Source organism: Gigantopelta aegis, chromosome 9, assembly GCF_016097555.1.
Source record: "Gigantopelta aegis isolate Gae_Host chromosome 9, Gae_host_genome, whole genome shotgun sequence".
In the NCBI taxonomy this organism is placed as follows: domain Eukaryota; kingdom Metazoa; phylum Mollusca; class Gastropoda; order Neomphalida; family Peltospiridae; genus Gigantopelta; species Gigantopelta aegis.
The window spans coordinates 12,346,300-12,361,328 of NC_054707.1; the positions used below are offsets into that span (position 1 = coordinate 12,346,300).

Genomic DNA, 15,029 nt, shown 5'->3' on the forward strand with positions numbered 1-15,029 from the left:
TTTGACATCCAATAGCTGATGATTAACAAATGAATGTGCTCAAGTGGTGTTGTTAAACAAAACAAAACAAACAAACAAAATTGTTATATTATGTACTTTCATGTATTGTTCTAATGTACAGTAACATGATAAAATAAATATAATTATATATTGTTTGTATTTTAGGCTGTGTGTTGTTCTGATGGAGTCCACTGCTGTCCACGTGATACAACCTGTGATGTCAGTCAGGGTCGATGTATCAGAAAAGATGGAACCTCGTATCCATGGCTACAGAAATCTGCAGCTTTGTCTAGAAAAGTGGAAAATGTAAAATGTGATTCACAGTATTCTTGTCCAACTGGAGACACTTGTTGTAAACTACAGTCAGGTCAATGGGGATGTTGTCCACTTCCAATGGTAAGCTTGCTCTCTATAGAATTTGATTAATGCAGTTTTATGTTTTGTGTGGGGTTGGATAATTTGACACATATTAAAATAATAATTACCGGGTTAGATGTTCCTTATAGGTTTCGATTGCCTCCCTTTGATTTCTATAGTGTTGGATTATCTCACTTAGATTTTCTTTATAGGGTTGGATTGTCACCCTTTTATCGATATAGGGTTTGATTATCTCATTTAGTTGATATCCATAATGTTTGATTACCTCACTAAGATGGTTCTAAAATTGTTAGATTCTCTACCTTTGATCTCTATAAAAGTTAGATTGTCTTCCTTTAATGTTTTTTTTTTATGGTTGGATTATCTCCCTTTGTTATAGTTAAATGTTTTTCAGTTGAGGTATGTCATCATTTCTCTTTGGTGGTCCAGTCTGTATATTTAAATGTCATTCATTGTTAATCCATCAAGAATTTTGAATTTGTATAGATGATTTGTATGTACTTTTAATGTATTCATGGAATACATAATAATGTAAAATAAAACATCTTTTATGTGTATTTTAGGCTGTGTGTTGTTCTGATGGAGTCCACTGCTGTCCACATGATACAACCTGTGATGTCAGTCAGGGTCGATGTATCAAACAAGATGGAACCTCGTATCCATGGCTACAGAAATCTGCAGCATTGTCTAGAAAAGTGGAAACTGTAAAATGTGATTCACAGTATTCTTGTCCAACTGGAGACACTTGTTGTAAACTAGTGTCAGGTCAATGGGGATGTTGTCCACTTCCTAATGTAAGATCTCTATCATGTTATTTCTTTTCTTACATTAGCAGACTTTAGCTTTTGAGTCGTTTGGTTAAAACAAATTTCTGTGTTTAAATTAGACTTGAATAAAATTATAATTACCGGTGACTAAATATTCAGAAGTGAAGCTCTGACACTTTTGTTTTTCTTTCATAACTACTAGCCCATTTGTCAGTATCCAAAGTTTAAAAAACCCACTTGCCACGGGTGTCATGCTAGCTTATTTGTGACACTTGGTATTAACTAATGAATCATTGTGATATTGTGTGGACGAGACGTAGCCCAGTTGTAAAGCGCCTGTCTAATGTGCCGTCGGTTTGGGATTGATCCCATCGGTGGACCCAATAGGCTATTTCTCACTCCATCCAGTGCATCACCACTGGTATATCAAAGGATGTGGTATGTACTTTCCTGTCTATGGGATGGTACATATAAAAGATTCCTAGCTACTAATGAAAATATGTAGCTGGTTTCCTTTCTAAGACTTTATTTCAAAATTACCATATGTTTGACATCCAATAGCTGATGATTAACAAATGAATGTGCTCAAGTGGTGTTGTTAAACAAAACAAAACAAACAAACAAAATTGTTATATTATGTACTTTCATGTATTGTTCTAATGTACAGTAACATGATAAAATAAATATAATTATATATTGTTTGTATTTTAGGCTGTGTGTTGTTCTGATGGAGTCCACTGCTGTCCACGTGATACAACCTGTGATGTCAGTCAGGGTCGATGTATCAGAAAAGATGGAACCTCGTATCCATGGCTACAGAAATCTACAGCTTTGTCTAGAAAAGTGGAAAATGTAAAATGTGATTCACAGTATTCTTGTCCAACTGGAGACACTTGTTGTAAACTACAGTCAGGTCAATGGGGATGTTGTCCACTTCCAATGGTAAGCTTGCTCTCTATAGAATTTGATTAATGCAGTTTTATGTTTTGTGTGGGGTTGGATAATTTGACACATATTGTTTTGGAGGGGAAGGGTTAGATGTTCCTTATAGGTTTCGATTGCCTCCCTTTGATTTCTATAGTGTTGGATTATCTCACTTAGATTTTCTTTATAGGGTTGGATTGTCACCCTTTTATCGATATAGGGTTTGATTATCACATTTAGTTGATATCCATAATGTTTGATTACCTCACTAAGATGGTTCTAAAATTGTTAGATTCTCTACCTTTGATCTCTATAAAAGTTAGATTGTCTTCCTTTAATGTTTTTTTTATGGTTGGATTATCTCCCTTTGTTATAGTTAAATGTTTATCAGTTGAGGTATGTCATCATTTCTCTTTGGTGGTCCAGTCTGTATATTTAAATGTCATTCATTGTTAATCCATCAAGAATTTTGAATTTGTATATATGATTTGTATGTACTTTTAATGTATTCATGGAATACATAATAATGTAAAATAAAACATCTTTTATGTGTATTTTATTGTAGGCTGTGTGTTGTTCTGATGGAGTCCACTGCTGTCCACATGATACCACCTGTGATGTCAGTCAGGGTCGATGTATCAAACAAGATGGAACCTCGTATCCATGGCTACAGAAATCTGCAGCATTGTCTAGAAAAGTGGAAACTGTAAAATGTGATTCACAGTATTCTTGTCCAACTGGAGACACTTGTTGTAAACTACAGTCAGGTCAATGGGGATGTTGTCCACTTCCTAATGTAAGATCTCTATCATGTTATTTCTTTTCTTACATTAGCAGACTTTAGCTTTTGAGTCGTTTGGTTAAAACAAATTGCTGTGTTTAAATTAGACTTGAATAAAATTATAATTACCGGTGACTAAATATTCAGAAGTGAAGCTCTGACACTTTTGTTTTTCTTTTATAACTACTAGCCCATTTGTCACTATCCAAAGTTTAAAACCCCACTTGCCACGGGTGTCATGCTAGCTTATTTGTGACACTTGGTATTAACTAATGAATCATTGTGATATTGTGTGGACGGGACGTAGCCCAGTTGTAAAGCGCCTGTCTAATGTGCCGTCGGTTTGGGATTGATCCCATCGGTGGACCCAATAGGCTATTTCTCACTCCATCCAGTGCATCACCACTGGTATATCAAAGGATGTGGTATGTACTTTCCTGTCTATGGGATGGTACATATAAAAGATTCCTAGCTACTAATGAAAATATGTAGCTGGTTTCCTTTCTAAGACTTTATTTCAAAATTACCATATGTTTGACATCCAATAGCTGATGATTAACAAATGAATGTGCTCAAGTGGTGTTGTTAAACAAAACAAAACAAACAAACAAAATTGTTATATTATGTACTTTCATGTATTGTTCTAATGTACAGTAACATGATAAAATAAATATAATTATATATTGTTTGTATTTTAGGCTGTGTGTTGTTCTGATGGAGCCCACTGCTGTCCACATGATACAACCTGTGATGTCAGTCAGGGTCGATGTATCAAACAAGATGGAACCTCGTATCCATGGCTACAGAAATCTGCAGCATTGTCTAGAAAAGTGGAAACTGTAAAATGTGATTCACAGTATTCTTGTCCATCTGGAGACACTTGTTGTAAACTAGTGTCAGGTCAATGGGGATGTTGTCCACTTCCTAATGTAAGATCTCTATCATTTTATTTCTTTTTTTACGTTTGCAGACTTTAGGTTTTGAGTCGTTTGGTTGAAAAAAAACAATTCTGTCTTTAAATTAGACTTTAATAAAATTATAATGACCAGTGACTAAATATTCAGAAATGAAGCTCTGACACTTTTGTTTTCCTTTGGTATGAGCTAGTCCATTGGTATTAACTAATGATGCATTGTAATATTATGTACTTTTATATAAAGAATAACTAGTTAATGATGTCGGATATCGGCTTTATCTTGTGAAGGTAAGAATGGGAAATTACGTGAGGCACTGCCGAGTGGAATTTCTCAGTCGGCCTGAACAGAATAAAGCAGATATCCAACGTCATTAACTAGTTATTATCTTAATCCTTCAGACCATAAAAATTAAGGGGAAAAGCTGTTATTTCTGTTATTTCAGCCACATTGTATGAACGATTTTGTAATGTAGGCTGTACATGACTGACGTCAAAAGTCATATCCTGCTAGTAGCAGGATATGAGTTTGCTTTATCCTTCATCATAATTTGTCAATAGAAATGGTAGCTGCAGGATTAATATTATTCTAATGTACAATAAGATGATAAAATAAATATAATTATATATTGTTTCTATTGTATGCAACAACATTGTTAGAATGACCATATGTTTGATCTCCAATAGCTGATAATAAGATAAAAAATCAATGTGCTCTAGTGGCGTCGTTAAATAAAACAAACTTTACTTTTTACTATTGTAGGCTGTGTGTTGTTCTGATGGAGTCCACTGCTGTCCACATGATACAACCTGTGATGTCAGTCATGGTCGATGTATCAAACAAGATGGAACCTCGTATCCATGGCTACAGAAATCTGCAGCAATTTCTAAAAAAGTGGAAAATGTAAAATGTGATTCACAGTATTCTTGTCCAACTGGAGACACTTGTTGTAAACTACTGTCGGGTCAATGGGGATGTTGTCCACTTCCTAATGTAAGATATCTGTCATGTTATTTCTTTTCTTACATTGGCAGACTTTTGTTTCTTGGCGTGGGATTAATGTTGCGTTCATTAGAAGTTGTGAATATCATATTTCCCAGTTCACATGTTGTGAAAAGCATTCATTTGGCAAATTATCCCGTGAACACAACTTGTGAACTGGGGTAGGATTTTCTGAATCAGTCTTCACAACATGTGAAAAAATGGTGGATGAAATAGAAGTCATTCGAGGTATATCATGAACAGAATTGCAATTTTTAGTTGATATTCATTTTTATCCTATAACTTACCCATCATATCCATGTCATAAACCCATGTGATAATTTAGTTTATTAACCCAGTTAATAATGGTATGCAAATCTGCAATGTCTCTAGGTAATTTGTTGCTGTGGATGCATCATTTGCTTACAAACCAACAAGACCTGTATACCTGAGCGTAATGTTTTGAAAGATTTAGATAAAATATGTGACGGCAAACTAATTTGTGCTAATCATGATGACGTCATATTACCGATGGCGGTGACTTTAGTACCGTGATTTACTAAAAGTTTTTATTAAAATGTTATTTTAGGAGTGTTATAGGATAAATAGAATTCGCTACTCGTGTTTTTTAACATGTAAAATATCAACCCTGTCTAGTTAATCGGTATTTGTCTCGGCAAATACCGATTAACATAGACTCGGATGATATTTTCCATATTAAAAAACACTTGTGACGAATCCTCTATGTATTTCACAGGAAGTTTTATCCAACAGTCACTGTAGGGTGAATGACAACTGCCAAAAGCGTTATTTCATTGCTTACTATTTGAATTATTCTATTATCGACCACACAACTAATTTCTACATGGCTCCATCAATAAATAAAAATCTGTTCGTTCTCAGATAAATTAACGATGATACATAGGCTTTGCCTGTTGTGCAATCCTATTGATTGTTCTTATCAATAAAATATCTCAAAATAAAACAATACATTCAGTTGTTTGTTAAATAACATTTAGGGCTTTGTCCAGCGATTATATTATTGTTAAAAAATTAATTAATTAACTGACTAGGCCTAAAGTGATAAAAGATCATTGTTAGCAGAACTTTTCCATACTTAAGCCATGAAGAGTGCCAACCAGCCCTAAAAATCGCTCCATCTTTTATATTGCTCACAAGAACGCTCTCCACTTGATGAAGTCATGTTCACAAGTTGGAACTTGTGAATTCACGATACTCACGAGCACCATATGAACACAGCATTAGCTCAGTCAATTCAGTGCTTGCTTGAGGTTCTTGCGTCGCAGGATCGAACCATCTCGGTGGATCCATTGAACTGAATGGATTTTTCTCATTCTAACCAGTACACCACAATTGGTCAAAGACCATGGTATATGCTTTTATAAGCCCTCGTCCATTGGTATTAACTAATGAAGTATTGCGATATTATGTACTTTTATATATTATTCTAATGTACAATAACATGATAAAATAAATATAATTATATATTGTTTTTATTGTAGGCTGTGTGTTGTTCTGATGGAGTCCACTGCTGTCCACATGATACAACTTGTGATGTCAGTCAGGGTCGATGTATCAAACAAGATGGAACGTCGTATCCATGGCTACAGAAATCTACAGCATTGTCTACAACAGTGGAAAATGTAAAATGTGATACACAGTATTCTTGTCCATCTGGAGACACTTGTTGTAAACTAGTGTCGGGTCAATGGGGATGTTGTCCACTTCCTAATGTAAGATCTCTATCATGTTATTTTTTTTCTTACATTAGCAGACTTTTGTTTTTGGTGAAAAACATTTTACATTAATGTTTAAATTAGACTTAATAAAATTACAATTACAGGTGGCTAAATATTCAAAAGTGAAGCTCTGAAATGTTTGTTTTTCTTTTATAAGCACTAGCTCTTAGTATGTGTCAGTAGCTCAAGTTAAAAAAAAAGCACTTGCCATGGGCGTTGCCCTAGCTTATTTGTGACACTTGGTATTAACTAATGATATTATGTACTTTTATATCTTATTCTAAGGTATATTAACATGATAAAATAAATATAATTAAAATAAAATAGATATAATTATATTGTTGTTTTTATTGTAGGCTGTGTGTTGTTCTGATGGAGTCCACTGCTGTCCACATGATACAACCTGTGATGTCAGTCAGGGTCGATGTATCAAACAAGATGGAACCTCGTATCCATGGCTACAGAAATCTTCAGCATTGTTTAACCAAGTTCAAGAAGTAAGATGAAATATCCTCTTTTGAGTTATGTTTTTTTTGTTACTACATTAACTTGAATTAGAGTAGCCAGTAATTGCGTCTTGATGTCGGTAAATTAATATATTAAAGGTCTAGATGATATATTTAAAAAATTGCCTGCTTGTGCATAGATGTGTGATAAGACAGTAATTTGGAGTCGCGTGACAGTGTTTAATACGTAAGACATAGATATATAAGCGTCAGGGACCGTGCTTATAAAACGTTTAAAAGTCCAGACTCCATCTCTAATGATGTCACACACACATACAATTTGTGTGGCGTTGTCATGGCATTAGTGTCTATTAGATTCTTTTGTCTAGACTCTAAAGGTTTTATAAGCACCAGACCTGTTGTTTGTGGTGAATAAATGCACCACAGATCAAGATCCCATAACGGACATTTCTTGCATACCAGACAGTTGAATCCATCCACTTCCGGTCTGATGGATAGATCGGTGTTTCCCTAGGGACAGACCGCTAACACGTGCAGAATGACATCGTTTAGTCAAAGCTATGTTACCAAGTTTCTTTAAGAAGCTTGTTGTTTTCTGTAACATACGAATGTATCGATCCTTTGTTTCGATATTTTAAAAACTAGTTAGGTATGCAGGAAAAATAATCATTGTCTCTCATGGGTTGGCATTTCCCTTTCTTCAACGTCCACTCATGATAGATTCTTTTTCTATTCTCCTGATTTAATATAACACTCCATGTGGTTTGCAGGGTGGTATGTACATTAGTGTCGGATTGCTTCCCTGGTGCGTGTTGTATCATACAGCCCTGACAATTAACCTCAACAATCGGCAGTGATGTGTAGATTGTTGCTGTGTTTTCATGCCATTTAGTTTGCCATTGACCTTTCCATTTTCTAGGGTCGAGACGTAGCCTAGTGGTAAAGCGCTCGCTTGAAGTGCGGTCGGTTTAGGGATCGATCTCCGTCAGTGGGCCCATTGAGCTATTTCTCGCTCCAGCCAGTGCACCACGACTGGTATATCAAAGGCCGTGGTATGTGCTATCCTGTCTGTGGGATAGTGCATATAAAAGATCCCTTGCTGCTAATCGAAAAGAGTAGCCCATGAAGTGGCGACAGCGGGTTTCCTCTCTCTGTGTGTCGTTAACCATGTGTCTGACGCCATATAACTGTAAATAAAATGTGTTGAGTGCGTCATTAAATAAACCATTTCCTTCCTTTCCATTTTCTATGTCACTTTTCTTTATTTTTTCACAATACATTAACTGCAAAACAGCTGTGTGAATTGCTGGGGATTTAATTTCAATGTACGTAAAACGAGAGCAAAGTTTCTGTAGGTACACGTGGTCTAGAACTGCTCAGTTTGTAGCGTTTGCTTCCAGACTAACATGTCAGAAGAGAGATTTCTCCCTATTTCACAAAATTATCAGTCATCCAATTTGTGACTTGCAAACTTTTGGACAAAGCTAATGACCAGTGACATAAATTAGTTTTTAATAGACAGAATTTGTTTTTTAACAAAGTAAACAGTAATTTTTTATTTTTTCTTAGTTATATTCGATTTATGATGTCATAGTAGTGTTTAATATGTGACACATCATTTTGAAAAAATCATTAATTACCTGTAGTGTAGTTGTTTTGCCAGCCACCCAATGTTTTACTGAATAAAACCTTTCTTTAAAAAAACTAAAATGATATTCTATTACTTGTTTTTGTCACATTATTATAGGCAGTACATTTATTGCATGGTCAACAATTCATAACAAAATGGTCACCACAGCAAACACGTTGTAATGACAGACTGATCATAGAACAAAGGTAACCATTATCAGGCACTGAAATAAGTCAAGAACAGTCGTTCAGGTTACCGGGAGGTTACCACATGTAAGATAAGTCGAGAACAGTCGTTCAGGTTACTGGGAGGTTACCACATGTAAGATAAGTAGAGAACGGTCGTTCAGGTTACCGGGAGGTTACCACATGTAAGATAAGTCGAGAACAGTCGTTCAGGTTACTGGGAGGTTACCACATGTAAGATAAGTAGAGAACGGTCATTCAGATTACCAGGAGGTTACCACATGTAAGATAAGTCGAGAACAGTCGTTCAGGTTACCGGGAGGTTACCACATGTAAGATAAGTAGAGAACGGTCGTTAAGGTTACCGGGAGGTTACCACATGTAAGATAAGTAGAGAACGGTCGTTCAGGTTACCGGGAGGTTACCACATGTAAGATAAGTAGAGAACGGTCGTTCAGGTTACCGGGAGGTTACCACATGTAAGATAAGTAGAGAACGGTCGTTCAGGTTACCGGGAGGTTACCACATGTAAGATAAGTAGAGAACGGTCGTTCAGGTTACCGGGAGGTTACCACATGTAAGATAAGTCGAGAACGGTCGTTCAGGTTACCGGGAGGTTACCACATGTAAGATAAGTAGAGAAGGATCGTTCAGGTTACCGGGAGGTTACCACATGTAAGATAAGTAGAGAACGGTCGTTCAGGTTACTGGGAGGTTACCACATGTAAGATAAGTAGAGAACGGTCGTTCAGGTTACCGGGAGGTTACCACATGTAAGATAAGTAGAGAACGGTCGTTCAGATTACCGGGAGGTTACCACATGTAAGATAAGTAGAGAACGGTCGTTCAGGTTACCGGGAGGTTACCACATGTAAGATAAGTAGAGAACGGTCGTTCAGGTTACCGGGAGGTTACCACATGTAAGATAAGTCGAGAACGGTCGTTCAGGTTACCGGGAGGTTACCACATGTAAGATAAGTCGAGAACGGTCGTTCAGGTTACCGGGAGGTTACCACATGTAAGATAAGTCGAGAACGGTCGTTCAGGTTACCGGGAGGTTACCACATGTAAGATAAGTCGAGAACAGTCGTTCAGGTTACCGGGAGGTTACCACATGTAAGATAAGTCGAGAACAGTCGTTCAGGTTACCGGGAGGTTACCACATGTAAGATAAGTCAAGAACAGCCGTTCAGGTTACCGGGAGGTTACCACATGTAAGATAAGTCAAGAACAGTCGTTCAGGTTACCGGGAGGTTACCACATGTAAGAAAAGTCAAGAACGGTGTTTCGTTCACGACAAAAAATTTAACGAACAGTAGTTTCGTTTCTGAACGTAAATCAGGCAATGCATTCCGGACTTCCGCATTTCCGATACAATTTCAGAACGTCCGCATTTTAGCAGCATCAACTAGATGTGTGCCGAGTAGTTTGCAAGAACATTTAATTTAAACGTAGAAGTACCGTAAAACAGTCTATATAGTTGTGGTAACCTATAGGTTACCAGGCTATATTTTGTGGTAACCTGTAAAAGGGTTACCAGACATGATGCTTATTTCGATGCCCGCATTAACACACTGCCCTTTTTTGCTTTCTGTTCTTTGATTTTACATCTTATTGCTTCCTGATCTAGCAGCTCCGACCATCTTTCAGATTTGTTGCTGTCCACCACCTCATCCCAGTCCTTGTCACAATAGTGGGATTAAAAAAAAATTGGTCATTGTTTTAGTGAATATTCTATTGATGGATTATTTTCAGATTAAGTCCACCATACTGCAGGCATCCAAAAATATTGTCTGTCCAGATGGACGTTCAGAGTGCCCAGATGGATCGACATGTTGCAAAGAGAAGTCAGGCCAATATGGTTGCTGTCCTCTACTTTCGGTATCAACTTTCATTAATACTGGGGGGTTTTTCAGGCTGTATGTCGATTTTCATAACATTAACTTTAACTAATGTTTGCGTGTCTTAGGCTTTTTGCTGTTCATTGTAATGTTTACATTTCGTAATGTAGGTTGTTTGAGGCTGTTTTCTGTTCTTCATATTAACTGATAACAATATTGATTGTTTTTATGGCTATATACAGATTTATATGATTTTAACTTTCACTAATGTTGGTTCTTTATGGCCGTCTACTGTTCTTTGTGATATGAACTTTTAATAATGTAGCTTGTTTCAGGCCGTTTGTTGTTCTTCATAATATTAACTTTCAACAATAGTGATTGTTTTTAAGGCTGTATTCAGTAAGGTTGTTTGTTTTAGATGTTTACCCTTCTTTGTGATATTAACTTTCATTGATGTTGGCTATTTTAGGCTGTTTGCCATTCTTTGTGATATAAAGTTTCAGTAATATTGGTTATTTTAGGCTGTTTGTTGTTTTTTGTTGAGATATTAACTTTCTGTGATGTTGATTATTTTAGGCTGTTAACTGTTCTTTGTGGTATTAACTTTCTGTAATGTTGGTCGTTTTAGGCTATTAACTGTTCTTTGTGGTATTAACTTTGAGTAATGTTGGTTATTTTAGGCTGTTTGCTGTTCAGATGGTTTACACTGCTGTCCACAGGGAACGACCTGTGACGTGGCAGCTGGCACATGTAACAGAGGATCCACAAAACTGCCCTGGCATGACAAACTGATTGCTTCAACACGCGAAAATAAGATAAAAAACATACGCTGCCCAGATTCCAGACACTGTCCTGACAACTTCACCTGTTGTCCTATTGGTTCCAATAAATATGGCTGTTGTCCTCTAGCGAAAGTAAGTTATGTTGTTACGAGCTTTGTTTTGGTCAGATAATTCTGTATAATGCAAACTAATGGAGTTATCTTATATACTTTACAAAACAAACTGCAGGAGTTATGTTATCCTCCTCAAAATAAACTGCATGAGTTATATCCTACAGGAGTTATGTTATCGTCTCCACAAAACAAACTGCAGGAGTTGTCTCATCTTCATTTAAAAAAAACAATGGTGGGAGTTAGCAATTTCATACTACTGCATTGCACATGACGTTACAGTTGCACATTTCATTTAGTATTAGGGGCGGAACGTAGCCCAGTGGTAAAGCACTTGCTCAATGTGCGGTCGGCCTGGGATCAATCCCCATTGATGGGCCCATTGGGCGGTTTCTCGTTCCAGCCAGTGCACCACGACTGACATATCAAAGACTGTGGTATGTACTACCCTGTCTGTGGGATGGTGCATGTAAAAGATCCCTTGCTGCTAATCAAAAAGAGTAGCCCATGAAATGGTGACAGCGGGTTTCCTCTCAATATCTGTGTGGTGCTTAACCATATGTCTGACGCCATATAACCGTAAATAAAATGTGTTGAGTGCATCATTAAATAAAAACATTTCCTTCCTTCCGTCCTTCATTTAGGATTAAAAATCTCCTGTTACTAACACCGACAGATGATGCATCAACAAAATCCAGTCTGATTTCACTTTGAAAAGTCACAAGATTTCTTTTTATTTAAGCACATTAATTTTACCAAATTTCTTTAGAAAAATTGTCTTGGTATATGTAAGTATAAAAATAATTTATATTAAGACTGCTCACATATTTTGTTCTGTTTCCTAGGCGACGTGTTGTGCGGATATGGTGCACTGTTGTCCACAAGGCCACACCTGTGATCCATCGACGGGACGGTGCATAAAACCTAACAACATCATTCCATTTATACGCAGCAGGCAGTTGCCTTGAGGCTGGAGGTGACTTCTGCATGCTTCATCAAGTCTTTCACTGGGAGCCTCGACTGTTTGCGTTCTTGTACAGGCAGTCCGTGCTAAGATTGTAGATTGAATCTGTGTGCATTGTACACCAATCAAAGTTCAAACTGATCATTAATTGAATGATGAGATTTAAATTTAACCTCACCAGTTACTGAATGTATTTTAATACATCAAGATTTTTTTGATTTTTTTTGGATGTATTGTGAAAATGTTGGTTAATTTTTTTGATAAGATTTATTTATACGGTTCTAAGAGTAAAAGGACCAATTTGGAAATTTATTACATGGTGAATTTTCAACGCCTCATCTCTGTAATCTAATGAATAATTGATGGCACTTAAACTTGTGTTAATTTTTTATGGAATTTTGAATATAATATTTATTTAAAAATTAGCAATATCTTTGCTTCATTTATGTATGTCAAAACTAAAAAAAAGAAACTTTTTATGACACCAAAGGTTTTATTTTTTTAAATTAAAAAAAAAGAGACTTTTTTTTTGCTTTTTGTAATTTGGTTTTTGGTCGTGTCATAGTATCACAGAATGTGACCCTGGTACATACGATGGATCTGTATTGATATAATCACCACACAGAAACCAGTATGTCGACTTCACTGCTACCTGTATATGTTTAAATAATCTTCCTCCAAATGGTAGCCATTTTAAAACAATATATACTTATTCCAGGATTTTTCTTCAGTTTGTTTCCCAACTTTAAAATAACACCTGAATCCACAGTATTAATGCTATAATACTTCTGCCATTTTCTCTTCTATTGTTACCATCACAAATAGTCTTCACATTTTTCATAATAATACTGAACATATATATATATATATATATATATATATATATATTTTTTTTTTTATCCAGTTGAAAAAAAAAATATATATCCCGACATATTTTCTACAACTGAATATTCATCAACTGACCGTTGTAATCCTTATAGCCAGTTAGATGTCAGTGTCTGTCTGACCACAAAGAGTTGGTGAGAACAGCTGACAGACACACTGATTAGATAAAACAGAAAACGACCTGACTGATGATAGTGGTAGAGTTCATTAATGGGATGGGTGAGACAAGTTGTAAATATTTTAAAACAGTCATCAAAGAAGATCACAGTGCATTCCGGAGTAAGGATCACAACACTGGGTAGGGGGAAGGTTCTCCTACTAGGTGGGAACCTAACAAGGATATTGGGTAGGTGAGAAAGGGTCAAAATGGGGGGGGGGGGGTCATACTGGGTGGGAGTTAAAAGAAGATACTGGGTGTGGGAAAAAGGATAACTGGGAGACAGGAGAAACCACATTTTATTATTTTACAGTTAGTCTATAATCATTTTATTTTTATAAAGATAATGCAAACTTTCTAAAATGAATTTTACTAGTGGTCTTAGACAAAAACTGCCATTCCCTCCCTGCACTTCCTTTGTTGATTTTTGTAATAAACCGTAGCAGCATTTTAAAACCAGTTAACCGGGGAAGCTGAAGATTGTCACCACAGTGCTATAGTTACCCCACCCACCACCATTTATTATCATAAACTGTATCCTTTTGTTGGGGTGGACAGGATGTCATTTAGTTATCTCAAAAATATACTATAATCAATCAATGGTAGGTTAGCACAGAATGAAATAAGATGCCGGTAGTATTTTGGTACAAACATATCATGTCATGTGTAAAATATGCTATGTCATAAAAGTTGTATATATTAGCGAGGGGTTAATTATTATGTTACAGCGTCCAGTGTTTTTTGGGTTATTTGTATTTGATGTTTTATTAGTGTTTGACAAGTGAAATGTAACAGTGTTTAGGAAGAGAAATGTGTCCATGCCTTAGTTTGATATGTCAAAGAACGAGAAAGCCAGGACTGAGGTCTAAAAAGAGAGGCTCAAAATCAACAGGAGACAGCACTTAGCAAATGTCGCTCAAAATACACAACTTGATTTTTGATAACCAGTTTCAGAAGCAGCTTTTGCTGTCCATCTTATTTTGGACAGTATTTCAGATATATTTAAAATTCTTGATTTTCAGGAGTGATAATAAAAAATGTATTCTTTTATACATGCTTGTCTCAAATCTTCCAAAGTGCTGTTAAAAAGGTTAAATCACAAGTCTAGATAGGAGACTGATTTCTAGAACTGCTTCCCAACTTCTACTACTTGCTTCTAGCTTAAAGGTTAACTTTACAGTAATATATAGAGGATATTTCATGTTTTTTGTCAAATATGATATATATCTCATCGAGTGAAGTTTGCAATTGTATCTCACAAGTCGCACTTGCACGACAAGTGTGATGTGATTGCAAACTTCACGAGATGAGATATAAATCATATTTGACAAAAAACATGAAATTTTCTATTTATTACACATGTATAACTTTTTGCAGTTTACCATTATTTTTAAAATGCTAGCAGCAAACTAGTTCCGGCTTTCTTACAGTGAAGATAACACTTTCTACAGTGACAATAACACTTTCTACAGTGACAATAACACATTTTAGAGTGAAATAGTG

The 15,029-nt window shown here is 36.0% G+C and overlaps 1 protein-coding gene across 7 annotated transcripts in view; it reads left to right on the top strand.

Moving 5' to 3' along the window:
* Nucleotides 1-14,576, top strand: part of LOC121380895 (progranulin-like) — a 31,155-nt gene extending 16,579 nt beyond the window's left edge. For 3 of the 7 annotated variants that reach the window (XM_041509913.1, XM_041509916.1, XM_041509917.1), the window contains 11 exons: nucleotides 166-396; nucleotides 942-1,172; nucleotides 1,857-2,087; nucleotides 2,635-2,865; nucleotides 3,549-3,779; nucleotides 4,527-4,757; nucleotides 6,269-6,499; nucleotides 6,862-7,002; nucleotides 10,543-10,668; nucleotides 11,309-11,542; nucleotides 12,366-14,576. In XM_041509913.1, the coding sequence (XP_041365847.1) occupies nucleotides 166-396; nucleotides 942-1,172; nucleotides 1,857-2,087; nucleotides 2,635-2,865; nucleotides 3,549-3,779; nucleotides 4,527-4,757; nucleotides 6,269-6,499; nucleotides 6,862-7,002; nucleotides 10,543-10,668; nucleotides 11,309-11,542; nucleotides 12,366-12,488 (2,241 nt within the window). In that variant the 3' untranslated portion in view covers nucleotides 12,489-14,576. The remainder of the gene's footprint in view (nucleotides 1-165; nucleotides 397-941; nucleotides 1,173-1,856; nucleotides 2,088-2,634; nucleotides 2,866-3,548; nucleotides 3,780-4,526; nucleotides 4,758-6,268; nucleotides 6,500-6,861; nucleotides 7,003-10,542; nucleotides 10,669-11,308; nucleotides 11,543-12,365) is intronic. The other 4 variants (XM_041509914.1, XM_041509920.1, XM_041509919.1 and 1 more) reach the window with 3 other exon arrangements.
* Nucleotides 14,577-15,029: the final 453 nt, after the last annotated feature.